This window comes from Rosa rugosa, chromosome 5 (genome assembly GCF_958449725.1).
Source record: "Rosa rugosa chromosome 5, drRosRugo1.1, whole genome shotgun sequence".
Lineage (NCBI taxonomy): Eukaryota > Viridiplantae > Streptophyta > Magnoliopsida > Rosales > Rosaceae > Rosa > Rosa rugosa.
The window spans coordinates 18,191,706-18,218,906 of NC_084824.1; the positions used below are offsets into that span (position 1 = coordinate 18,191,706).

Consider the following 27,201-nt stretch of genomic DNA (forward strand, 5'->3'; position numbering starts at 1 on the left):
AATAGACCTCTATTTCCCTCCAATAGACGTCTATCAACCATGTATTGCCCCCCAATAGAGGGGCAATAAACGTCTACTACTCCAATACACGTCTATTGCCCCCCAATAGAGGGGGAATAAACCTCTATTGCCCCCCAATACACGTCTATTGCACCCCAATACAATTTTCGGTCGCTGGAATATGAACTAGTCTTCTTAAAATTAGACAAATAAAACTTTAATTAGATAAAAAAAGGAGAAAATTACATCAATTCAAAACATCTATTGCTCCCCAATAGATGTTTCGATTATCAAAACGGGAACTAATTTTCTTAAAATTACACAAATAAAACTTTCATTAAAGAAAAAAAGAGGAGATTACATCAATTTAAAACGTCTATTGCCCCCCAATAGATGTCTATTAACCCCTAATAGACCTTTAACAAGTCTCTATTGCCCTAATAGGAACTTTTTTTCCTTCCATTTTTCTTTCATTCTGGGCTTCTGCCCCCATTTTACCAAAATAAAAAATAAAAAATTTGAGCTAACAGTGAACTTGCTACGATAGCCTCATAGGTGTTTAATCGCACTTGTCTAGTGATTTGCGGGTCTGCTACATGCTTACCTCATAGAACAGTTCCTTCTTGGAATCCTATCTAAACCTCGTCACTCATTCACCACCAGTGAGCTTGATATTAGCCATGGCCGCCACTACTGTGAATATGAACCTACGCCACTGCCATTGCACGACGACAGCGATGGTGGTAGATCCATGTGGCGACGGGGAGAGAAAGACCCGGCGTCGTGGGCAACTGTCCGGCGAAGAGAACGAAGAGGATGACGCCGCAGGACCACGCGTCAGCCTTGGATCTGTCGCACCCGACCCGGTACAGAAACTCCGGCTCCATGTACGCTGGCGTCCCTCAAGACGTGTGGAGGAGGCCGTCCTGGAGCTGCTCCGGTAAATCGGAGGGTCCGTAATCGAAAACCTTTAGTTTCCGGTGCCTTCGAGGTTCTGAGGCTTGGCGTCGCTGTGAGCAGCACCGTTTTCGTGGTAGAAGTGGAGGGCCGTGCGATGGGTTACTGAGCTTTCGTCGAGAGAGAGAGAGAGAGAGAGAGAGAGAGAGAGAGAGAGAGAGAGAGAGAGAGAGAGAGAGAGAGAGAGAGAGAGAGAGAGAGAGAGAGAGAGAGAGAGTTAGTTTCAGATCGGGAGGAGAAAGAGAGAGAAAGGGGGGGAGATAGAGAGATTGATGTTGATGGCAGTCATTGTAACTCTTTAATTGGTTTGAGGGCGAAATGGTCCTTTCATGTTAAATTGGGTATGAGGGAACAGAAATCTCTTGCTGGGGTAAGTGGGATAATTTTTCTTTATTTTGGGGTTTTGGGTCAAGGACCCTTTTTTGTTTTCAAAGAAACAAAAATTGTTTCTTTTAAGATTGAGATGGACTCCATAGGAATCTAGGACTCTTGACTCCTCCACTACAGGATTTGAAAGAAACCCAATTAGAAAAAATTGTTTCCCTAAACCCCACCTTAATTAATTAAGTACGAAAAATGAAGGTTTCTTTTGCCTCTTTTGCAATGTTTTATGCATTTTACATATAAGAGCAGAAAGGTTAGTCTTAGTCATAGTCAAGCTCCATCTGAAAAGTATGAGGAGCTAGTTGGAAAGGATGGAATACCAGCTACTAGACAAAGTACTTAGATTTCCCTAAAATGGATGAGCTTTCAAATTGTATTAAAATTGATAAAAAATCTGTGTGATGGGGTAGGGGCCTCTTTCTATGTCTCAATGAGTCACTGTGATTCCCTTGTTCCAAGTTTTCTTTCTTTTAGGGTCAAATGAGAATTTTGCACAATCCCCAAAAACAGGAACACACGCACACCCAACACTTTTGATTGGGGCTAAAGGTTCTCCCGGGTTTTAGGGGAAAAAGATGGATGTGTCTTTGTGCTATAGGACTCGGACTTTGACAAAGAAGGAGAGATATTGAGGTGGGATTAGTGGTCTCTTTGATTCAAAATGTCCAAATCCCATGTTAGATTTTAGCCTTTTGTGGTTTAGCAACTTTCTGCTTTGTTTATTGGGTAGAACAACACGCTCGTGTCTTTCCACTTAGCAGTGACATTATGCATATAATACTTGACTATTTTCCGTTGCTTCATTTTCTTTGTTTTTGGTTGTTTCCTTCTGGAGATAATACTATAATAGTGGTATTATAGCCAAGTGTTGCCAATGCAATTTTGTTTGAGTGAATGAACATCATGTTTTCTGCATTGGGTGTTGTAGCATGCTGATGCTATGATTGGTTTTTGACCTAAATCCCAATGTGGCAGACCACTGCTTGTGCTCTCTAATTGTTTATCATCATGAAATGAAAGACTAGTCTATCTGTTTAGGCAGCAAATCCATGCTTTCCTGTCCCTGATGCTTAGACTGGTTTTGCTAGCATTACTCTGTTTAAGCCTCACGTACAGACAGTCTAAGGACACGATAGAGTACCGATAATATAAGCGTTTTCACTAGTACATCGACCGACGCTTTTACCAGTAGTGTCTGGTAGCGTTTTTGTTATAAGCACATCAAAAATTTCATAGATACTCAACAGTCAACAATGCTTTTGCCAAGCCTAAAAGGCCACGAGTTGAAAAATATTGAAGCTCATGCCTAGTGGTAAGTGATGCTTCAAAAAGAAGCATGATGGATGGAATATGTGTCGAGCCACATTTTCTCAATATATCTCTTTTGAAACTTTGGGCATCTGTTCAAGTTGATCGGAGGTTGTAGGATGAGAGTGAAAGAACAAGCCATTACGTCGAAGCCTTCCCGCAAGCTGTCAACACTACGAGAGTGCCATAAAACCTATGGAATTTCTGTCAAGTGATATAATATTGGTTTTCTGTTAGTTGAAAGGTACTTTTATCAGTTTCAAAACGCACCCAGGAATTTGGTGCTGTGGACGCTTCTTCAGACTACAATTTAGATATCTGATTCTTAAACCCTGCTATATATTCTTAGTTCGCAAGCCATTAATAGATGAATCTTTGCAGTTTATTTTCCTCAGCTAATCGATGTGCGAAAATTCAGGAGGTTACACCATGATCGATCAAGTAAACGCTCAATCGACACGCACACACGCACGGCGTCCAATCAAGAGATTTGAGATATCAAGACACTGCATAAGATTAGGTAATTAGAAAACGACTGCCCAAGTTCCCCAATACCAAAGCTAGTATGATAGTAGTTTCTACGGACTACTATTTGAGGTTGAGGCCTGCCATCCTAAATTCCTAACACGTGGACACTGTTGCTACGTAAAAAGAATCAATCAGCAGAAAATCCTCCTAACGTGTCAAGCTGTGGGGCATTTGGTGATATCATGGTGACCTGGGGTCTGGGGAAGAAGAACAAGATCTTCCTACTGTGTACCTAAATCACGGAAAGACTCATCCGAGGTTGGGGGAGTTGCTCTGAGAACTTTGTTGGGAATGAAGCAGGTGGTAGAATACCCTTTCAGAATAGAAGAAAATAGTGAGAGAGAATCTAGAGGGCAGCAGAATCCCTAAAGAGAGAGTGGTCAAACTGTCAAAAAGGCCGAGGGCTGAGTGACACCTCGTCGTCCTCTATGTCTTTGTTTTAGCCTTTTAGGACACAGACCACGACATCTGCTCCCCAAGTCTCCTAGTAATAGAGAAACTCCAACCTTTATTTCCATTCTAAACATGAATGTTACATAATTATCTTACAAGAGCTACTGTTGTTATCTTACTAGAGCTGCTGTTGTTACAATTTGGAGTACAAGAAGGATGAATGGCACGGTACAGGGAAGCTTGCTCTGCTTGGACATCCATCCGCTCGGCTTATTGCAATATGTAGGAATTGATGAGCTTCACATGCATCATCATACCATGAAAAATTCGATAGCAAGTTACTCGTAGATGATCTTCTTTACACAACTGCTTCTCTTTCTGCCTCAACGGGTTGTTTATATAAACGGCCACATTCTTTGCCTTTTGTTAGTGAACTGGTAGCTCCGTTATGAACTGCATATCAGCAAGCATTGCACATCAGTATCAATTTTTGTTACTGCACCATCAAGGCTAATAACTGCTTTGATGATAATATGCAACCATATCAAGCCCTTTTTCTTTCTTTCTTTCAACTTTCAACAGTTCTAACCAAGTTTTGTGAGTTGATTCAAGATTAAATAGGGAAAAATGTTGGACAGGAGTACTTTTGTATTTTACACTCCAAAACAAAAGACTGGAATACATATACCTCTTCTTCTCAAGACGAGTTAGCTTCATTGAATAACTTGTGAAGATCACTTAAACTGAGCCCACTTGGTTGTTTCTGCAGATCCTTTCTTTAAATTTGATGGACCAGAAACAGAATCATGCCACACCATTTCCATCTGGAGGAAGCAAATGAGTAAATCATCATCATCAGACATTATATTAGGAACGCCAAACTTGTAGTTAGCTCATCCAAAGAACAGAAAAGAAATAACAGATGAAAAGAACATACATCTCCAATAAGCACGGTGTCACCTTCTTTGACACCACGTTTCTTAAGATTCTTGTTTACACCACAAGCATCCAAAACATGTTGGAATCTTCTCTCAGAATCCATATATCTGTTTCAAAACATTCATAAGTTTCTCATCAGGTCGGAATAAGGATGCAAATTATTTTGGAGACTGACATTGTGGCATCATCAATATTCAACTATGCAAGTACACAGATACTAGAAGTAATTTGACGAGCATGATATGCATATAATACATGTGAAAAAGCTAAAACCAATTAATAATATAAAAAAGGTGTTATTTTAGAGTCGTGTTAAAGATGCTTGCACTTTTTGGTGACAAAAATAACTTGCTGAAACCATTATAAAGTACGTTCAAAGTGTAATATGTTGTCAAAGAGAACAAAACGCTAACTATCATACTGCAGAATTGCATAATATAACCTCTTTACTGGAAAAAGAAGAAATAAAAACTACAGAAACAGAATTTCCCAAAACTTCGGCAAAATTGAAGTGCCCAAAACCTAACTTTGCCCCATATAAGCTGGACCCTCTCCCTATCTTGTTTGTACATGTGCTATTCAAATTCAGGTAAATCCTTTAAATCAACAGAACGAAATTGAAGACCAATTAAGGAAACAAGAATGTAACATGATACAGGTCTACTCATTACGTTGAACTTTGGAGGTGAACTTTCCACTCTAGTCGCAAAGGAATTATATAGTGCATCTTCATTTTGTACAGTCATTGTGCATCTAGAAGTTAAGTTTGCATCATGATACAAATGTGATCTGATAACAGCTCACATTTAGCACAATACAATGATATACAAGAAACACAAGAAAAAATAGAAGATAGAATAGCGACCTAATAGAGTTGCCAACCTACCGCCAATTTGTCATCTGAACAAACCGTTGTAATCCAGATCCCACAACATGCCAGGTATTGGTACCGCTGTCGTAAGAGATCTCAAACTCATTAATAGAGGCGGTTTGCTGCTTATGCACCATATCGGCTACATGATTTAAATCCACCGGATCTTCTAAACCAAAACGCAGGAGATTTGTCAACACAGTGAATGAATAATATATGCAGTTAAAACTTAGCTACACTAGAATGGATGAAAAACATTAACTGAATACAGTACTCTAACAAAACTACATTATTTCAGAAGATAGTATGTACATATATACCCATGTTAACCACACCATTTCTCTTACAGTATCAATCAATCATTTCCAGAATAGCTTATGTATAAAAAGCAAGCATAATTCCTAATTAACTAATGGCTCATAAATCTGATGACCCATCTTAAGAAAGAAAGAAACAAACAAAAAACACATTATTTTTGTGCATAAAGTAACTCTAGCTAACAGTAGTCATTTAGCAGACACTTTAGTTCGTGTCACAACTTTAAAAAAAAAAAAAAATCAATGTTTATAAATAAAGAAAGTATAACCTCTGAATTCCTCCTCGGTCACTTTGCTCCTTCGTAGAAGCTGATAAGCAGTGCTGATAACCTCATGAGTACCCTCTCCTTTCACTGCACTCATGCAAAAAACTTGAATCCCGCGAGCTTGTAAGTTTTCCTTGAATGATGGCCACTGTTCTTTTGCATCTGGAAGGTCCATTTTGTTAAAAGCGACTATATAAGGCTTTTCAGCAATTTCAGGACTAAACAATTCCAATTCCAGACGAACTGCATCATACTCAAATTCTGGCTGCTGGCCTGAGCCATCAACAACATGTACCTGAGATTTTAAGAAAGATGAGGGTGTTATCAATATTGAGCACCGTCAGTATATAGAGAAATGATGTTGGTGCTGTCAGTATAAAAAGAAAGATGATAGATAGATCACTTTTATATCTAAAAAAAGTAATCAGAGGGTAGAATGCAGTATCCTATTTTGCCTGGACAGACAGTAAAGTACACAAAGAATTTAGTTTTCACAACTTTGAATCTAGTCTATATAAACCGAAGACCAGTTTATACTACAAGAAATTGCCAAAACAAATGTGACTAAAAGAAAAAAGACAATTTATCTGAGTTGAGGGATAATACATATTGTGTTTCTACAAGCTGAGATATAAAGACACGGTAATGGCATTAAGATGATAAAAATCCATCTACCTACTTTTAACATAAACCATAACACACAATTCATACAGCAGTTTTAAATCACTTGAAAGTTGATGGTGCATAAGCCTATACCAAGACAGAACACCTCTCAGTGTGGCGCAGAAACTCATGGCCCAATCCGAAACCCCGGTGTGCACCTTCAAGTAAACCTGGTAGATCTGCTACAACCATCGTCGAGTCATAGTCAAAAGAAACAACACCCAGATTTGGAAGTAAAGTAGTGAAGGGGTAATTTGCTATTGTTGGCTGAGCAGCACTTATAACACTCAACAGTGTGCTTTTCCCTGCATTTGGGGCCCCCACAATTCCAACATCTGCAACTAGCTTTAGCTCCAGGTCCAACCACCTGATTCATAATAGAAACGATACAAGCATTGCTGATTTAGAAGCATCACTAATTGGTTGGTAGCTAAGAGAGGCCAATAATTGTGAGGTATCACACTGCCAATTCCAAAAGTTAATGTAACTAATCTAATCTGAACCGCTTGATATCAACTACGAACTGCCTATTTACTCAAAGGGAAATATGCAAGTCAAAGATAGAGAAACAATAGATAGAGGCATATCCTTTCATACCAAAATGAGATATACCCTTCATCCATCATGCATGGTTCTGTGAACTCACCCTCTCTAGAAAAATAAACCAACATCTGTGCCACAGAACGTTGTCCTACTTGAATTCATTAAACCATCAAAGAGAAATGCTAACCTAATCAAACCAATACCAGTATCCAAAGTTAATGAAACTATCCTAATCCGAAATGGTTTGATATCAGCTAAGTAGTAGCTATATACTACAAGGGAAGTATGCAAGTACAAGTTAGAGAAAGAGCACAAAGGGGCATCCTTTTGTACTAAACCCTTGATCAGTCTATGCCTGGTTTCCAAAAATCCACCTCAATCTAAAATCTAACCAATATTTGTCCCAGTCCACATCGTCTATCCTACTCAAACTAATCAAATTATCAAAGAGAAATGCTAAGCTAACACGAGTAACAAGATAAAAGGCAAGCAGCACTAATAACAACAACAACAAAAGCAATCCAATTTGAATCATTCAAAGTTGCGAACTCACATTTCCGGACCCTCGGCACCATTCTCAGCAATCCTGGGCACCTTATTAGCCCCGGACTTAAACGAAGCATTCCCTCTCCCACCTCTCCCTCCAGGCAGCAACAAACCACGCTGCCCCGGATGCAACAGCTCCAACAGCACCTCCTCCTTGCCTGCCTCCCTAATCACCGTCCCGGGCGCCACCTTGACCACCACATCCTCCCCCTTGGCCCCATTCTGCGACTGCCCCCTCCCATGGTCCCCTCTCCCAGCCCGAAAATGCACGCTGTTTCGAAACGGCAGCAGCGAATTCATCGACCCATCCACCTCTATATACACATTTCCACCTCGCCCTCCGTCCCCTCCGGACGGCCCCCCCAAAGGCACGAACTTCTCCCGCCGCATCGCCACGACGCCGTTTCCGCCGTCCCCTGACTTCACATAGATCTTCGCCCGGTCAAAACACCTCATCACCGCCGGTACTCCCTTCTCCTTCACTTCCTCCTCCTCCGATTCACCCCCACCACCATCCAAATTCACCGCTTTGCCATCGCTTTCCCTCTCAATTTCCTCATACTCATACTCAACCCCTTCATCCTCCAATTCAGAATCGTAACTCCCCTCAAAGACCTCAAATTTACCGTCACCGCCATCATCTTCCTCCTCCTCGTCGCTCAAATCAGCAATCTTCTTCTTCTTCTCCTCCACCGCAACGCTCGACTCGGAGAGCTTCACTTCGGAGGAGAACTCCAGCAAGGAAGGGAGAGAGAAGTCGTCTTTGGGCGGCAGGCGAGTGTAGGTGGTGGCCTCAACTCCGATGGAGGCCAGCTCCTTCGCGCCGTTCCGGTGCCTGAGCTGCTTGTGATTAGGGTTAGGGTTCGGCGGTATTGGTTTCTTGGAAGAAGGGGTGCGAGGGGCTCGGACTCTGGTGGGGCGAGCCATAGCGTAAGGGCAGAAGCAGAAGCAGGAGGAGGATGTGGTCGCCATTTTCAGGCGCGGCAAAACCAGTTTCAGCTGCTAAAAAGAGTGAGACTGTGAGTGTTGTGCCACGTATCCCATCTGGATTACTTCGAAACGCACCGTTTTGGCCTTGGCTAGATTTAGGATACTAATCCTTATTCTCCAAGGAAATCCTATTTCACCTATACTCCTTATTCCCATGGTGACCATTCGTGATAGTATACATATATATATTGGAATAAATTGACTTTCCTAGTGACAAAAGGCGAAAATATGATAAAAGACTGTCTTTTACGGCGCACACGATATGCACGCCGTAATTTGCGCGTCGTAAAAGACAAGTTTTCTGTTTTTTTTTTCCTTCGTTTTTTATGTTATTTTTTTTTCTTCCTTCATTTTTATCTCTTTCTTTCTTTTCACATGACTAAATATTGGCTAAGTTACAAATATAAGCTGTAGGACCATAAATCTCACCAATTGGAGGGCAAGGGCGGCGTTGGAAGCGAGGGAGTGAGCCCGGAAGAAGGAAGAAGAAAGAGATAAAAATGAAGGAAAAAAAAAACAGAAAAAACTAAGGAAAAAAAAAATAACAGAAAAAAAAATTTATTAAAAAAAAAGAAAGAATTGAGGGCATAATGGATATTTTGATGTCAAAAATTGACGTCGTGTACTGATAGTGGGTCGAGTTTCAGATTTCGTGTACCGAAATGTTTGGTTTGGAACTTTATGTATAAGAATTATTAGTGGTCTTTACTTGGTGTACTGTTTGCGAAATTTTCCCTTTTCAATTCAATAAAGGGGAAGAAGCGAAGCCTTGTTACGTTTGTTTTTTCAAGCCCCTTTACTTGATATTAGTAAAGCGCTCGCGCATCTATACAGTGGCTCTTCTGCTATTTTTCATCGATCTTGCATGTTGTTGTACAATTCAGACGGTCCGAATGATGTGGGCTCGTGCTTTGTGGGTCCCATCTCGTTTAAGAGTAGATATGAGATTTGGAAATCCTTATTCCTTATTGGAATTAAGGCCAATTCTTAGGTGCGGGTAGCCGCACCACGTGTACGGTGCAGCTGCCCAATCAAATCTCAGAAATTTTTTTCTTTGTTACGAAATTGTCCCTGATTTTTAAATGTGAAATACCCAAAATACCCCCCTGCTAGGGGAATGATTGGCCTGCCGCACCACGTGGCGGTGCGGCTGCCCCACGCAAGAATCACTCTGGAATTAAACTCTAAACCTAATCCTTAATGGAATACGTAAGAGGTAAACCCTACAAGTAGGTCAATTTATAGTCTTTTAACTACTACAGAACAATTGAATCTTCAAAACGTTCAAGATTGAACAAGTTTTAATTGCAAATAATGAAATCAGGTATTCTCTAGCTTTTATGTCTTGTGTGTGTACATCAATTCAATAATCGTTCTTTTTTCTTTCTTTGCCAAGTCGATCAGTAAACTAATTTGGCATAAATCAAGTTTCATAAATTATTCATGTTTGTTGAATATTTAGTATTCTGCTTCCCATCTAAAAATTAACATCGTTGTTTTATTTATTTCTTTCTTTTTTCAGATTGGGCAGAGCGGTTTAAGCATCTTTTGAGTTCACTATTGAAAAGATTAGTTTCACCTTTAACCTCTTTGCATTGTATTTTGTGGCCATGGCATTCTAGAGCAAGGGATAACCAAAGCCGATCGTGCATCAACATGTATTGTAATCAACAACCTCCATTACTATTGATTCCAAGTGAAGAGAGATATACTTGGAATTTATACAACGTCCTAGATAATCAGTTCCTTGATTACCAAGTAAGATTGCCACATAAGCGATTTTGCGGATCTTCAGAAGGATGGTTAATAGCTGTGGAAAGAGATTTGAGGGTAACCCTAATAAATCCATTCCGTAGGGTTAAAGGAACAGATAAGAAAAACTCAATCATTCGTCTTCCTGCACTACATGTTCAAGAGGAAATAAGGGAGAGCTGGGTTACAAAACGTAAATGTAACTATTATGTCTACAAAGCTATCATGTCAGCAGATCCAATATTAAATGCAAAGGATTGCATTGTTACGGTCATATATGAGGATTGTAATCAATTGGCTTTTATGAGGCCTAGTAAAGACGCGACATGGACCTATGTTAACCCAAACTTGTCTAGGATTCAAGAAATTCTTCTTGTTGATCAAAACAAGTTGTACGCTATTCATAATTGGGATGAGGAGGATTTTCACAAACTTTCAACTTTTGAAATAAGTACTCAGTCTAGCTACACATCCAATCCAAAACTAGTCGAAAACTACATTTTATCAGAAGACGATTATCTCTGGTTCAAGACGTATCTGCTGTATTCTATTGAAAGAGAATTGCTGATGATTTCCAGATATCGCATCTGTACTGGTAAGGGAGGTCCGCCGGACACAAGGAAATTCAAAATTTACAAATTGGATTTTGATAGGTGGGAGTGGATTGAGAAAGAAACCCTAGGTGATATTGCTCTCTTTGTGGGTGATAATTTTCCAATATCTGTGCTGGCTTCAAAGTTTCCAGGATGCATGCCGAATTGTATATACTTCAACCATGATCATGATGAAATCGGTTATGGTACTGATCCTCTTACTGATTTTGGTGTCTATGATGTCGCAAGTCAAGTTGTTTCACAGCCTTACAACACATGTGCGATGACCCTGGTGAAGATGGCCAAAAAACCAACTATTTGGGTTGTACCACCTTTCCAAGCAAAATAGCTGTAAAAAAAAAAATAAAAAAAAAAAAAAAAAAAAAAAACTTCTAATCTTCATATTCTTTTCTTATAAATCCTCACTTCATCCTCTGCAAGTGAGCCATATATTAGTTGATGACTGGGACTTAAGTTTTTATTGCAGCTCTGCTTTTGGATTTCAGAGAAAAGAATACGTATTTTCTATTGTTAATGTAATCTGCAACTTAAGATAATATACTATCTGTATTATACGTACGGAATGACCAGAATCTAGTACTCTCCTATGTTTTGTTTTGTTTTTTTTTTTTTTTTTTTTCAGAAAACATCAGTAATTTTTCAACATGGCAGTAAAACTTTGAGGCAGAGCAACGTCTTCAAATTTCATTGGTTCTCCATACCACGTCACCATTGGTACTTTGTCGGCCTTATAAAGAGACAAGCTAGTGTACTGGTGGGTATGAGATACCCTCATTTACAACTATTTGAACAAAAATTTACAAGTATTTGAACCAAAATTACAACATTGAGAACAAAAGTTACCATATTCATTTACACTATTTACATATAGTTAAACAAAAATTACAACATTGACAACGAATTTGTTCAAAAGCTTGTAAAAATGTCGTAAGAGGTGTAATTACCATTATTATAACTAAGATTACAACATTGACAACGAATTTGTTCAAAAACTTGTAAAATGTCGTAAGAGGTGCATTATTAGAACTAAAATTACACAAAGTATGACTCAAATTACAACTTTGACAACAAAATTTGTTCTCACTTTTGTAAATGTAGGTATGAGATACCCACCACTACACTAGAATTTCCCCCTTATAAATACCAAACCCCAGAAACAGAATCGTCAATCGCTGAACCGCCGGCGACAAGAAGCAGCCACGAGAAGCTGGTACGGAGAGTAATATTGCCTGTGATCCGAGGGCAAAACTGTCCGATATGCTTGGGAAGCCTCGGACGTCAGAAATTTTCTTAATCGTTTTGATTTTGGTGTTTTAATTTTTTGGTGAGCAGTATATATGGCAGACGCTTGCAAGCTGTTGCTTCAGCTCCAAGAAACCTTGTTCGAGTGGTATGTGCATGCCATTACTCACTAGTCAGTTGCCATGCATTATCTGTTTAAAGTTAATATGTTGAAAGATTATATACTGAAAAGAAGGGTGGACTGAATTGTATGCTGTTTGTGAATTTTCAGAGTACACCGGTTAACGATGTGGTGAAAGAGAGAGTGTTCAAAGAGTAGAACCTTGGATTAGAAGAGAGCTGCAGGTTCTTCTTGGAGACCGAGATCCATCTGTTGTTGTTCATGTGGCCACCTCGCTCTTAGGATTGTGTCTCTTCAGCGCAACATTACGCCATACTGGATAAATTCCTTGAGCCGTTGCGCCCTTTCCTCCTTGATCACTGATATGTTTTGGCACGAACTAAGGTAGTACTAAACTACTAATGACCTTGGATTCTTGGAATCATTGTTTATGGCATGTTTGGTGTTTCTCCTACCTTGTATGTACAATTGTCTAACTCATTTGGAAGTCATCAGCTCATCGTGTTTCAGTTGGGGCTAAATGAGAAACGTTGTTTCATTAGCTCAAGTTCATATAGTCAGAAAGAATGAGAAAGATGAATGTTCTGATGTTTATTTGTCTTCAAGAATGGGGTATATATACATAAGATACATCAAGTCATATTACTAAAAAATATTCCTAATAGTAGATTAGCCCCTAACTTGTTTGGCCAGCTACCAACTTGTCCACCACCGTTGTCGGCCGCCATTGTTGGCCTCCAGTCCACCACCCTTTTGTCGCCCGCCATTGTTGGCCTCCAGCACTACTCACGTCAACACTCCCCCTCAAGTTGGTGCATACAGATCACGGATGCCCAACTTGTCAAGTGAGTCATAAAAAACTTTAGTCGACAGAGCCTTTGTAAGAATATCTGCCAACTGTTCTTCAGTAGGAACGAAGGGAAACAAAATGATCTGTCCATCTAGCTTCTCTTTAATGAAGTGTCGATCTACCTCCACATGTTTCGTGCGATCGTGCTGAACAGGATTGTGAGCAATTTCAATGGCAGCTTTGTTATCACAATAAAGCGGCATAGCCTTTTTCTGTTTGAACCCCAAATCATTCAATAAATTTCTCAACCACAACATCTCACAAAGTCCTCGGGCCATTCCTCTATACTCTGCTTCAGCACTGGAGCGAGCCACTACTTTTTGTTTCTTGCTCTTCCAAGTAACCAAGTTACCACCCACAAATGTGAAGTAGCCCGAAGTAGACCTGCGATCTGTAATACTACCTGCCCAGTCTGCATCTGTGTATCCGGAAACATCCAAGTGATTGTATTTTGAAAAGATTAATCCCTTCCCTGGAGCAAACTTTAAATACTGCAAGATACGAAATACAGCATCCATATGGACTTCACTGGGATTATGCATAAATTGACTCACCACACTAACTGCATAAGCTAAATCTGGTCTAGTGTGGGATAAATAAATCAATCGTCCAACTAACCTCTGGTATCTCCCTTTATTTGTAGGTACTTGATCTAAATGCTCTGCTAACCGATGGTTCTGCTCGATAGGAGTAGCAACCGGTTTACAATCAAGCATGCCTGTTTCTGCCAGCAAGTCTAGGACATACTTTCTCTGACTCAACACAATACAATCCTTGCCACGAGCAACTTCAATTCCCAAGAAATATTTCAAATTACCCAAATCTTTCATCTCAAATTCAGAGGACAACTGACCTTGTAACCTTTGAATTTCCTCAATGTCATCACCTGTCACAACCATGTCATCAACATAAATAATCAAGGCAGTCACTTTACCACACCGATGTTTAAGAAACAAGGTATGATCTGAATTGCTCTGTCGGTACCCAATTTTCTTCATGAACTTGGTGAACCGGCCAAACCAAGCTCTGGGAGACTGTTTCAAGCCATAAAGCGACTTCTTCAATTTGCACACCACCTGCTCTCCAGTAGAAGTACCATATCCAGGAGGCAAATCCATATAGACCTCTTCATGCAGATCACCATGTAAGAATGCATTCTTAACATCAAATTGTCGCAAAGGCCAATCAAGATTAACAGCTAACGAAAGAAGTACCCGAATTGTGTTAATTTTCGCCACTGGTGCAAATGTCTCATCATAATCCACTCCATACTTCTGAGTATAGCCTTTAGCCACTAGTCTTGCCTTGTACCTGTCCACCGATCCATCTGAATTGTGTTTCACGGTATACACCCACCGACAACCAACTGTCTTCTTCCCGGGTGGTAATGATACTAATTCCCACGTACAATTCTTCTCAAGAGCATCCATCTCGACTGTCATTGCTTTCATCCACTTCTTATCCTTCATGGCATCCTGCACTTTACTAGGAAGAGACACGGAAGATAATTGATTCACAAAGGCTGCATATGGTTTAGATAACCTATGGGTCGACACATAATTAGCAACCGGGTATTTAGCCTTAGCACTTAGAGTAGGTTCATAGTGTTTAGGAGGATGACCACGGGTTGAACGACATGGCAAGGTTTTGGTGGGAGCACTACTTGACACAGAAGGACTATTAGACAAGGAAGGATCAAGACATACCTCGGGTGATAATTGAGCAGGTGAGACCACTGAAGGAGGGGGAGAGACAGAAGAATTGTTTAAAACATCATCAGAAGACTGCCGAGCCTCATCGGAAATAAGGTCTTCTTCTCTAGCCGAACCTCTGTTTTCTGTTTCTAACTCAGATGATAGGTTGGTAGAGTTTCTATCCTCCTTTTCCAGCTCCTTTTCTGTTTCTAACTCAGATGATAGGTTGGTAGAGTTTCTATCCTCCTTTTCCAGCTCCGTGCCTAGATACTCCAATCTTAACTCAGATGCCAACCTCTCGTCTTGCCCGTTGAACAAATCTTCATAATAATAATAAGACTTCTCCCCCTGTTGAGGAGTCACAGGAGGCAAAAAATAACAAGCATCTTCACTGAAAGTAACATCCATGGTTACATAAAACTTCTGAGATTGAGGATGATAACATTTGTAACCTTTCTGATGAGAGCCGTACCCAACAAATACACACTTAAGGGCTCTAGCATCTAATTTTGACCTTTGATTCTTATACAAATGAACATAGGCAACACAACCAAAGACACGGGCAGGAAGAGTATTAGATGATGGGATAGAAACGTAGTTAGACAAGACTTCAAGTGGGACACGACTCTGAAGAGGGGCAGATGGAAGGCGATTGATAAGATGAGAGGCACACAAAACAGCCTCTCCCCAAAGGTACTTAGGCATGTTAGCACTAAGTAAAAGAGACCGAGCCATATCCAGAAGGTGGCGATTTTTTCGTTCAGATACCCCATTTTGCTCAGGTGTCTGTGGACAGGAAGTTTGATGGATTATGCCATGGTGTTGAAAATATTCATGAAAAGAATGATTAACAAACTCTCCCCCATTATCGGAACGAAAAACCTTAATATGAGCATCATATTGAGTACGAACAAGATTATGAAACGCTGTAAAGGCAGAGAAAACTGAATCTTTGGACTTAAGTAAAACTACCCAAGACAGTCGGGTAAAGTCATCGATGAATAACACAAAATATCGCATTCCAGAAAGGGTAGAATGTTTAGAAGGACCCCACAAGTCTGAATGAATTAACTCAAAAGGCATAGTACTAGAATGAAAGCTCGAAGGATAACTAGACCTATGACTCTTAGCCAAAGTACAAGTTTCACAATGCAAGCTAGAGTCACTTATTCCCAAAAATAACGAAGGCATGGACTTTTTCATAACTCTAAAAGATGGATGACCCAAACGTCTGTGCCATAACCATAACTCACTTAGCCGATCAGAACTCAATGTCAGGGCCAAAGGTTGTCTCGGTGTTTGTCCGACATACATGTAATCCAAGTGAAACAGTCTCCCCCTCAGGTCTCCCTTGCCAATGACCACCCGATTGAACAGATTCTGAAAGACAACATACATTGGATAAAAGGTTACAGAGCATTTATTTTGTGAACTCAATTGAGATACAGATAAAAGATGATGAGACAATGAGGGCACATAAAGGACATTACGTAAAATAATGGATGGTGTAACCTGAATAGACCCAATACCTAAGACCGGAAAAGACGCACCATTTGCATTAGAGACATGAGATATAGAAGGGGTTGACATAGACACAAAGAAAGATTTGTCATAGGTCATATGGTCAGACGCACCAGAATCAATTATCCACGTATCACTACCAGTAAAGTCAGAAACATGTAAAGCAATACCAATTTTACCTCGAGTTTTCATAGTTAAAGAATCATTACCCTTAGAAGGATCTTGTCCTGCAACACCATAGAAATCAGATTCGGGCACCAGTTGAATTGCTGCTTTGCCTCTCTGACCCTTACTCCATCCAGTATTACTCCCTCCTTTCCAACCAGAATTTTTGGAATTAAACCTGCGTAGCTTAGGACATTGATTCTTGAAATGACCAACTTCCTTGCAATAGTTGCAAGTCATCTGGTCATTGACTGGAGCCAATCCTCTGTTATAATTCTTATTCTGCTGGTATTCCTGATTCCGAGGTTGATAGTGATTTGGATATGAAACAGGAGATGAGTTCACGTACTGAGGAGACAAAGACAAAGGTTGAGGTGATCTAGCCGTGATTGCTAAACCAGAAATTTCAGTATGAAGACCCTTTGCAGCAGCTTTGTTGGCTTCATCTCTTCTGATATAGGCAAAGGCTTGCTCCAATGTTGGTGGAGTTGCAAGACGCAATAACTCATTTTTTGCTCCTTCAAAGTGAGGATCTAGACCAGCAAGAAAGACATGAACACGCATCTTATCTTGTTCAGTCCTGTAGGAAGTGATGTCTGATTCACAAGTCATGGGATTAGGATTTCTCTGATCAAGCTCCTGCCAGATTGTCTTTAAATTTGCATAAAATGTTGCAACTGGCAATCCACTCTGAGTTATTTTGAAAGCTTTGACATTTAATTCATGAACACGAGCAAAGTCACTTCCATCATAATAGGTAGCAGCAACAGAATCCCAAATTGCCTTAGGAGAATCAAAATTAGCAAATAATTGCATTACCTCCGGAGTCATAGCTTTGAGAAGAATTCCCATCACGTTAGTATTTGCCGTGTCCCATTCATCTGCTTTTGTTCCGGTAGTAGGTCTTTCAGCGCTTCCGGTAACATAACTCCACTTTCCGATCCCTTGAATATGGATCTTCATAAGCCTTTGCCATAACTGATAATTGCTGCCATCAAGTTTGACACCAAAACTTGAGTTATCTGTTACATTTTGAACAATCACAACTTCACGAGCCACAGATGTAGCTCCTATAACCGGAGAGTCGCCGATGGTTAAATCCACCATATTCTTGCTTTTTCAACAACCCGCTCAAACAAGGCACAAGTACAAAAATAAGCAAGGGATTTTTTTTTTTTTTTTTTAAGAAAGAAAGAAGGGAAGGGATTAATTAAATGTGGAGGGATTAATGAAATATGGGAAAGCAAATGTGGGAATGTGGGATAGGCGTGCAGCTTGGGAAGGCTTTGATTGAATGGGTCAAAGGATTACTTAAAAATGAGGGCGGTGGTGGTTTCAAAATGGAGGGATACGGCAAGAGTAGTAAAATAGCTGAATGGGTGTAATAAATGCTTCTGTTTCTCTCTAATAATTAAATGAGGTGGTGGAGGGCAGAGAAAAAGCTGAAAGAATATTCAAAGAATGAAAGGCTTCAAAGGGCACAGAAGGACGTGTGAAGTGCAGAAAAGCTGAGGTACTGAGGTCAAAGATGAGGTCGCTCTGAAACCGATTAATTGAACAAAAAAGCACAAAGATTAATCGGCCAAAAGAACAGAGGAACAGATGAAGAACCAAAAGAACTAAAAGAGAACTCGATCTGTATTAGAAACAAATACAGCCAGAACTGCCTGAACATACAGAGTCCAAATTGGATCTCTGCTCTGATACCAAGTCAGAAAGAATGAGAAAGATGAATGTTCTGATGTTTATTTGTCTTCAAGAATGGGGTATATATACATAAGATACATCAAGTCATATTACTAAAAAATATTCCTAATAGTAGATTAGCCCCTAACTTGTTTGGCCAGCTACCAACTTGTCCACCACCGTTGTCGGCCGCCATTGTTGGCCTCCAGTCCACCACCCTTTTGTCGCCCGCCATTGTTGGCCTCCAGCACTACTCACGTCAACACATATTACTTGAGTAAGAAATATCGATGATAATCTTATGTTGCCTTTACGGTTTTACTTGAGCGATATATAAGTAATTAAGAAGCCAAGATTTATGTGCAGAACATCTAATGAAAAGTATAGGCAGTCCTTGGGGAACTTCTAAACGCAAATGAAGAGTAAAATCCTTTTTATTAAATTTAGGCAAATATGTCAATCATATGATTTATAAGGCGCAGCAGGCCTAAGCTCTCTACGAAAAGTAAAGGTCCTGTAGGACGCCCTCAGGTGTGGAAACAATCAAATCCAACACTTTTTCAAAGTTTTATCGACACCGATCGATGAGCCTAGAGTGGTCCATATAGATGTTGCTGAACCTATCAAAACTCAGTTTAAGATTCATTTTATACGTCTTAGGCTATTTTAATCACGTCAATCATATCATATGTAACTTGCAGTAGGACTCTAGTTAAATTTCACTTTTCATTTCTCTAAATGATTTACTTCATCTCTCTATAGAGGTGAAGAAAGTAAGTAGTCTATTCTTCATTTCTTCCGTTTGCATGTACGTGTTTTCTAAGCGGAAATATTGCCCTTCAGATGTTTTGCAGAAAGTCCGTTTAACATGGAAACCTATGATGCCATTTTTGAGTACAGGAGGCTAGTTGAATCACTTGAATGAGAGAAAAAGTTAAGACTATCCTCATCTTTCTCTTCGTATCTGTTCCAGTTTTCGCGTTGGACTAACAAGTTATTAGACGCTGTTGAACTTGCCTATGCATGGATATGAAGTTCTGTATGGTAGTCTCCTCAGTGAGGATGTCAGAGGGGGCATGCCCAGTCATGTGACACATTACCCGAGTCATTAATTGGAGAAGGTAATGAGCAATGCTAGAGCTTTAATATTTCCGAACAAAATTCGAGGGTGATATATGACAACTTCTACTAAAACAATCCAAAACGCAGGAGCTCATTTTTATGGACTCACAATCTCACATTTTAGCTGGAGTTGCTACCATTTTTGGCACAGCGATTAATTTTGCTTTCTCTAGACCAGCAAGAAGGATTTGAGGTTCTCTTTATCTGATGGCTTTTAGAGTTTGGTGTTTTTGAGAGGCACAGTGATTAGTGTTTCTGCTTTCTGTCAAGATGCAGTAGAAGATTGGTGAGATGGCGTTTGTCGAAGTTATTCTACTTCAAGGTTCTGAATGAGCAAGCTCGAAGGACTATTTGGACACGATATGCTGCGACTCTGAAGAATGATAGAAATTAGAAGCCTTTAATCTGCACTTGTGAAAGATCTCCCATTTTGTCTTCACATCACAAGTCTCTTTTTCAACTACAGAAGATGACCATTTCTTTCTGCCCAATCCTATTCAACTGCAGTTTGCATGTGCAGAACACGATCCACTGTTCTTCCAATGATACATAGTTTTTGGTCTATATGAACGAAATAATCTGCAATATGAATGATACATTGAAAACAGAATCAGACTTAAATATCAATATCTAATTGCATCAGACAGACAAACAATATGCATATATGACTTGAAAGATATTCTTAAGGTTGAGAAAGTAGGGCCAGTCCCTACACTCATGTCAATCATTTCCTCACTCGGTCTCTCCAACTCAAAGCATTAAATCAGTGACCCTAAGGTCAGCCCTGCAATCCGGTATGCTAAGCCTTCACCAGGACAGCCTCTCCTTCCTGACTATTGGCAACCACATTAAACCATCTCTTTCTCCTCGTATAATTTGGAACCTCGATCTGTGGCTCAAATTGTTCAGGTTGTTCCAAACAACTTGGGATCATTCAGTATTTCCTGTAAAACCATATATTCATGCTCACAATCATATGCACATTAACTCGACAACAATCACAAAAGGATCTGTTTGGCTCCAATTTTGTTGCAGCTGGTCAACAGTCTCTTTTCTGCGCGGGCGTGCCAGCACCGTTCGGGTGCGGTCGTTGGGGGTGTCCCTTAACCTGACTTCTTTCAAGCGATTGTAGACGAGGAGAGCACCAACCTCGTCGTGGGGATTCTTTCTGCCTCGTGGTGAGGACTTTGCTGAAGTTTCTTCTTGTTAACACAATCGATACTCAATATTGTAGATCGAGCAGAGCGACATCACCGGGAAGTGTTGAGATCTTGCTAAAGCGTGACTTTAGCTTGGCTGGGTTGCTAGGGCATTACCCTTGCTTGGCTGGTTCCGTAACCGTTGTGGTCGTGGTACTACAATCGGCTCCCGAGGAGACTAGGACCGAAGTACGTTGACAGAGGGTTTGGTGGCACTGAAAGTCGGCTTCTGAGAAGACTAGGACTAGGAGTGTGATCACCGGTAAGAGAAAGAGAAGGAGAGGAGCTGCTCTTAGAGAGGTTTGCTCTAGAGAGACTTTGATAATCTTAGAGATTGTTGTTGTGAATGATGTTGTCTATTGTATTTCATTGTAACCTCTATTTATAGGCTACCATGCCAAAGTGTTTAGCATTAAACAAATGATAGTGGAGCATTAATTGAAGATCAGAAATGATGAATTTTGGAGATAAGGAAGCATAATTGAAGATAAAGAATGATGAATTTCGGAGATAAGGAGATAAGGAGGCATAATTGGAGATAAGGAATGATGAATTTTGGAGATAAGGAAGCATAATTGAAGATAAAGAATGATGAATTTCGGAGATAAGGAGATAAGGAGGCATAATTGGAGATAAGGAATGATGAATTTTGGAGATAAGGAAGCACTTTTGGCTCCTTTATTCCTTCAATTTTATCTCCATCAAGCATTCCGATTTTGACCGTGACCTCTTCATAAGAAATGTTCCATTATGAGTGTAGATCATCCTGGTCAAATTTCAGAGCTTTTCATATAGTGGTTGGGCCGAAAACGCTGCTGGACCTCTTACAGGTCCAGTTTACCAGTTTTGCTTCTGCAAAAGATTGGACTGATTGTTTGAAGGCCTTCCACTCAAAACAATCTCTGGCACTCTTCATAAGAAATGATCCTTGGGATGTCTAGATTTGATCTGGACAGTTTTAGCTCATTTCAATTTCATTTGGTTAGTCTGCCGCCCCTCCTTCCTTGTTTAGCTCGGTTTCTCCTAGCCGAAGTAGGAAAATGTGCTAAAGTTGACTTTTCATGTTTCCATGCTTCCATAGTAGGCTTTATTTAGCCTCTAAATATATATTTCGAACTTGTCGACAATATATAGCTTGAGCCACTGACATTGGCTCAATTTCTCCAAGACGTGCCTTGTCAGGCCAAAATGCTCATTTTGGGTCCAAACAGGATCAAGGCTTACCTTCAGCAATCACTGGCATGGATTCCATCTTCTGCAGCTGCAAAACTCAATCACTGAATATGGCCTTCTGTTGCTTACCAACCTTGCTTCTCAATGGACAGAACTAATGCAATAATCGTGGTGACAACAGGGACCAATTCATCTATATACATAGGAGACTTAAACCTCAAGAAGCTTCCTATTAAAGCATTCCATATCGGATTAGGTTTCCTAGTTAGATTCCTAATGTAACACTTCATTGTAGTCTTTCTTGCAGACCAAGAATAGAATTATTAACCTTAAATGAATTGATACACTCTTTCATTAAGTTACAATATTGGTTTATAGTTTGTGTCCATGTTGAATTAGTTTTGACATTAAGCTAATTATCAATTCACTTTATGTTAATGTGTGACAAGTCCATAATGATTCTAACAATCTCCCCCTTAAACTGACACATATTAAGCTTGATAATTTGCACCAGAAAATGTCAGAAACTACTCAACTTACTGTAGTGCGCGCCAGACAACAAAATCAAACCAAAAATCCATTCCAACATGGTCAGATCACAATCACTTATGCAGAGCAAGAAACAGTATACACTTTAACAAAAATGCAGAGTTTCAAAACCACAAACACAAGCTCCTGCAATCTACATATGTCAATCCAGAAGTGATACGATATATGCTAATGTGTATCAACAAGAAGGCATATACCAGGTCCTACTTTATGTTTCTTAAACCAGAAACTCAAGCAAATTTACTGAACACTGATGGCTTAAAATTATTGCTTGAACCTTAACATCATGCTATACATGATTTAAGTCATCTGATAGCAAGTATGATATTCAAAAACAAGATGATAATTTCCAAAATAAAACAATGAAGCTGCAGCAAAACCATAACTGGAAATACCTCAAAAATTCATTGATAATAAAAACTGTCATTACAAACAAGTTGTGATAAATAAGCTGGAAAATCACAACTCAAAAGATACAAGAACTCAGGAACCTTAAAATTTTAAATTGCTCCAACTAGACTAACTCTCACTGAATTTAAACATCTAAACTAGCCAAAACTCCAATGCTTGCTGTATGCTTCTGGAATGCAGCCACTGACAATGCCTTGGTGAAAGGATCTGCTAGCTGTGAATTTGTGTCAATGCTCAAAACAGCTATTTCACCATGCTTTACTCTTTCTCTAACATTGTAATACTTTAAATCAATGTGTTTAGAATTATTTGATCTTTTACTGTTCTTACTAAAGAAAACAGCTGCTTCATTATCACAATAAACCACAAGTGTACCAGCCATAATTTGACTCAACACTTTAGTTTGCATAAAAAAAATCCTGATCCAAAGTCCTTCACACACAGTCTCATATACTGCAATAAACTCAGCTTGCATGGTGGAGGTTGAAAGCAGTGTTTGTTTCATGGTCTTCCAAGCAATAGCACCTCCTGCAAGCATGAACACATATCCACAAGTTGACTTCTTGGAGTCTGGATAATTCCCTGCAAAATCAGAATCTGAGAATCCAACAAGTTTTAGATCCTCCACTTGCCTATACACTAGCATGTAATTCTTGGTTCTCTGCATGTACCTCAACACTTTCTTCCCAGCTACCCAATGCTCATGGCCTGGATTGGATTGAAATCTTGATAAAATCCCTACTGCAAAAGACAAGTCTGGCCTAGTGCAGACTTGTGCATACATGAGACTTCCTACAAGTCTGGCATAAGGCTTTGACTCCATATTTTCTTTCTCAACATCACTTTTGGGACTCTGCTTCTTGGTTAGCTTATCTCCTTTGGACATGGGAACTTCTCCAGCTGAACACTTTTCCATACCAAATCTCTTTAAAATTTTGGTAACATAATTCTGTTGAGACAAACCAAGTAGTCTCTGTGCCCTATCTCTTTTAATCTCAATACCTAGTACATAGGATGCTTCTCCTAAGTCTTTCCTGTCGAAATTCTTTGACAGAAAGCTCTTGGTATCTTTAAACAGTTTTAGGTTACTGCTAGCCAAAAGTATGTCATCCACATAGAGAACTAGGAAAATAAAATTGTTCCCAACTGTCTTCAAATAAACACATTCATCCACAAAATTTTCTGTAAATCCGAAGGTAGAAATCACATAATCAAATTTCTTGTACCACTGTCTAGAAGCTTGTTTTAGGCCATAAATTGATTTTCTTAACTTGCACACTAAGTTTTCACTTCCAGCTTGTACAAAACCTTCTGGCTGCCTCATATAAATCACTTCATCTAGTTCACCATTCAAAAAAGCTGTTTTAACATCCATCTGGTGCAGCTCCATATCAAAATGAGTCACTAAAGCCATGATTATCCTAAACGAGTCTTTTGTAGAAACTGGAGAAAAAGTCTCAGTAAAGTCAATGCCCTCCTTCTGTGTAAAACCTTTGGCAACTAATCTTGCTTTATGTCTCTCTACATTGCCATTTGCATCTCTTTTGGTTTTGAAAACCCATTTACAACCTGTTTGGACCCAAAATGAACATTTTTGGCCTGACAAGGCACGTCTTGGAGAAATTGAGTCAATATCAATGGCTCAAGCTATATATTGTCGACAAGCTCGAAATTTATATTTAGAGGCTAAATAAAGCCTACTATTAAAGCCTACTATGGAAGCATGGAAGCATGAAAAGTTAACTTTAGCACATTTTCCTACTTCGGCTAGGAGAAACCGAGCTAAACAAGGAAGGAGGGGTGGCAGACTGACCAAATGAACTTGAAATGAGCTGAAACTTTCCAGATTAATTCTAGAAAGCCCAAGGATCATTTCTTATGAAGAGTGCAAGAGCTTTTTTTTGAGTGGAAGGCCTTCAAACAATCAGCCCAATTTTCTACAGAAGCAAAACTGGAAAACTAGACCTGTAAGAGGTCCAGCAGCATTTTCGGCCCAACCACATGGAATAAAAATCTGAAAATTTGTCAGGATGATCTACACTCATAGTGGAACATTTCATATGAAGAAGTCGAAGGCATATAATGAAGTCTTGTTGGAGAAATAATTGAAGGAATAAAGGGGCAGAAACTGACCTAAAACCAGCTCAATATTCACATGTTCATGTTTCCTACCCACATGAAGAAAGCTAGATGCTTTTCTCTTTTTCCTTGGATATATTTTTCTACAACAATCTCTTTAATAGATCATCACCACTTCCATGTTGCTGCACCTTCATGCTTTGCTTTCATTTCATCTTTTCTCTATCTTTTCCATATTTTACAAGTGAACTTAGATCTACTTTCATTATTTTTCTTCCACTCATCATTTCACTCTTCTTTTTCTTCCCTATATAAACACCTTCTCCTCTCATTCTAAAACACACATACACATTCACATTCAACAACAACATCTCTAAGATGATCTAAGTTCTCTCTAGAGCAAACCTCTCTAAGAGCAACTCCTCTCCTTCTCTTTCTCTTACCGGTGATCATACTCCTAGTCCTAGTCTTCTCAGAAGCCGACTTTCAGTGCCACCAAACCCTCTGTCAACGTGCTTCGGTCCTAGTCTCCTCGGGAGCCGACGGTAGTGCCGCGACCACAACGGTTACAGAACCAGCCAAGCAAGGGTAACGCCCTAGCAACCCAGCCAAGCTAAAGTCACGCTTTAGCAAGTTCTCTCTACTTCCCGGTGGTTCTCGCTCTGCTCGATCTACAACATCGAGTATCGATTGTGATTTTCAAGAAGCTCAGCAAAAGTCCTCGCCACGAGGCACAAAGAATCCCACGACGAGGTTGGTGCTCTCCTCGTCCACAATTGCTTGAAAGAAGTCAGGTCAAGGGACACCCCCGACGACCGCACCCGAACGGTGCTGGCACGCCCGCGCAAGAAAAGAGACTGTTGACCAGCTGCAGCAAAATTGGAGCCAAACACAACCTATAAGCTTCTGTTTGGGGTCAGGTTCAACTAATTCCCAAACTGCATTTTGGCTCATGGAATCAATTTCTGCTTCCATTGCTAGCTGGCATTGATGAGATTCACTACTTTCAATGGCTTGATTAAATGTAGTTGGATCATTGTCTTCTGCACAGTCCATTTCAATTTCTGCTTCTTGCATATAAACAATGTAGTCACTCTCTTCCCCCCCCCCCCCCCCCATAAGTTGGTTTTCTTGCTCTCTGTGATCTTCTAGGCTGAGGATTTTCAAGATTAGGTTGAGCTACTTGAGGATTTTGAGGTTCAGCATCAGGGATTGGTTCAGGTAAAATTTCTGGTTCAGCTTGATGATCATCAAGATGCATTTCCTGATCAGGTACTTGATCTTCTGCATCTTGATTTTCTGTAACAGTTTCTGTTGCTAATGGTTCTTGTTCTAAAGGTAATGCTACACTTATATTCTCATTTGACACAATTTCCTCAAAATCTGAGGTTAAATCCTCAAAATTTGTATTGTGAACTTTCTCACTTAGAAACTTTACTTGATGTGTTTCAAAAATTCTAGGTGAATGATGAGCAGAATATAATTTATAGCCTTTAGATTTATCTGGATAACCTATAAAATAGCAACTAACAGTTTTGGGGTCAAGTTTATTCAAGCTTGGATTATAAATCCTAGCTTCTGCATGGCATCCCCAAACATGGCAGTGATGAAGACTAGGTTTCCTACCACACCAAAGCTCAAAAGCAGTCTTTTCTATGGCTTTGCTAGGTGTCCTGTTGCAAATATAATTTGCAGTTTTTAAAGCCTTACCCCACAGAAATTTTGGCAAACCAGTTGTACACATCATGCATCTAACCATATTCAAAAGAGTCCTATTCTTTCTCTCTACAACACCATTCTGTTGTGGATTATAGGGTGTTGTGTATTGAGCTTTAATGCCATTTTCTTGTAAAAACAAGGCAAATGGACCATTTTGTTGGCCGGATTCAGTGTACTTGCCATAGAACTCACCACCTCTATCTGATCTCACTGTTTTGATTTTCTTTTCTAGTTGATTTTCTACCTCAGATTTAAAAATTTGAAAAGCTTTCAATGCTTGTGCCTTTTCTGAAAGTAGATAAACATAGCTGTATCTAGAAAAGTCATCACTGAATGTGATAAAATACACATTCCCACAGATAGTTTGATGCCTAAATGGACCACATATATAAGTGTGTATGAGTTCTAGTAAATTTTGGCTTCTATATGCAGTCTTCTTTCTTGTATTGGTTATTTTTCCCTTAAAGCATTCCACACAGTCTGTTAGATCAGAAAAATCAAGTTCATTTAGGATTTTGTTTTTCACCAAAATTTTCAGTCTCTCTTTTGATACATGGCCAAGTTTCCTATGCCATAAAAATGCAGACTTTTCATTTAGT

At 39.7% G+C, this 27,201-nt stretch overlaps 2 protein-coding genes across 3 annotated transcripts; one reads left to right on the top strand and one right to left on the bottom strand.

Annotated features, from left to right (window-relative positions):
• Positions 1–3,665: 3,665 nt before the first annotated feature.
• Positions 3,666–8,726, bottom strand: LOC133711050 (GTP-binding protein OBGC, chloroplastic). Of its 2 annotated transcripts, none has more exons than XM_062137223.1 (7): positions 7,723–8,726; positions 6,720–6,993; positions 5,967–6,258; positions 5,396–5,546; positions 4,508–4,616; positions 4,259–4,394; positions 3,666–4,023 (listed from the first exon to the last, which is right to left on the bottom strand). In XM_062137223.1, the coding sequence occupies exons 1-6, from the start codon at positions 8,685–8,687 to the stop codon at positions 4,305–4,307; spliced, it is 1,881 nt and encodes a 626-aa protein (XP_061993207.1). In that variant the 5' UTR covers positions 8,688–8,726; the 3' UTR covers positions 3,666–4,023; positions 4,259–4,304. The 2 variants fall into 2 exon arrangements, with proteins under 2 accessions (XP_061993207.1, XP_061993206.1); XM_062137222.1 differs by having other exon boundaries at positions 5,396–5,549.
• A 1,635-nt stretch (positions 8,727–10,361) lies between these two features.
• Positions 10,362–11,399, top strand: LOC133711290 (F-box protein SKIP23-like). Its single transcript, XM_062137436.1, has one exon. It carries the CDS (start codon positions 10,362–10,364, stop codon positions 11,397–11,399), a length of 1,038 nt encoding a protein of 345 aa, XP_061993420.1.
• Positions 11,400–27,201: the final 15,802 nt, after the last annotated feature.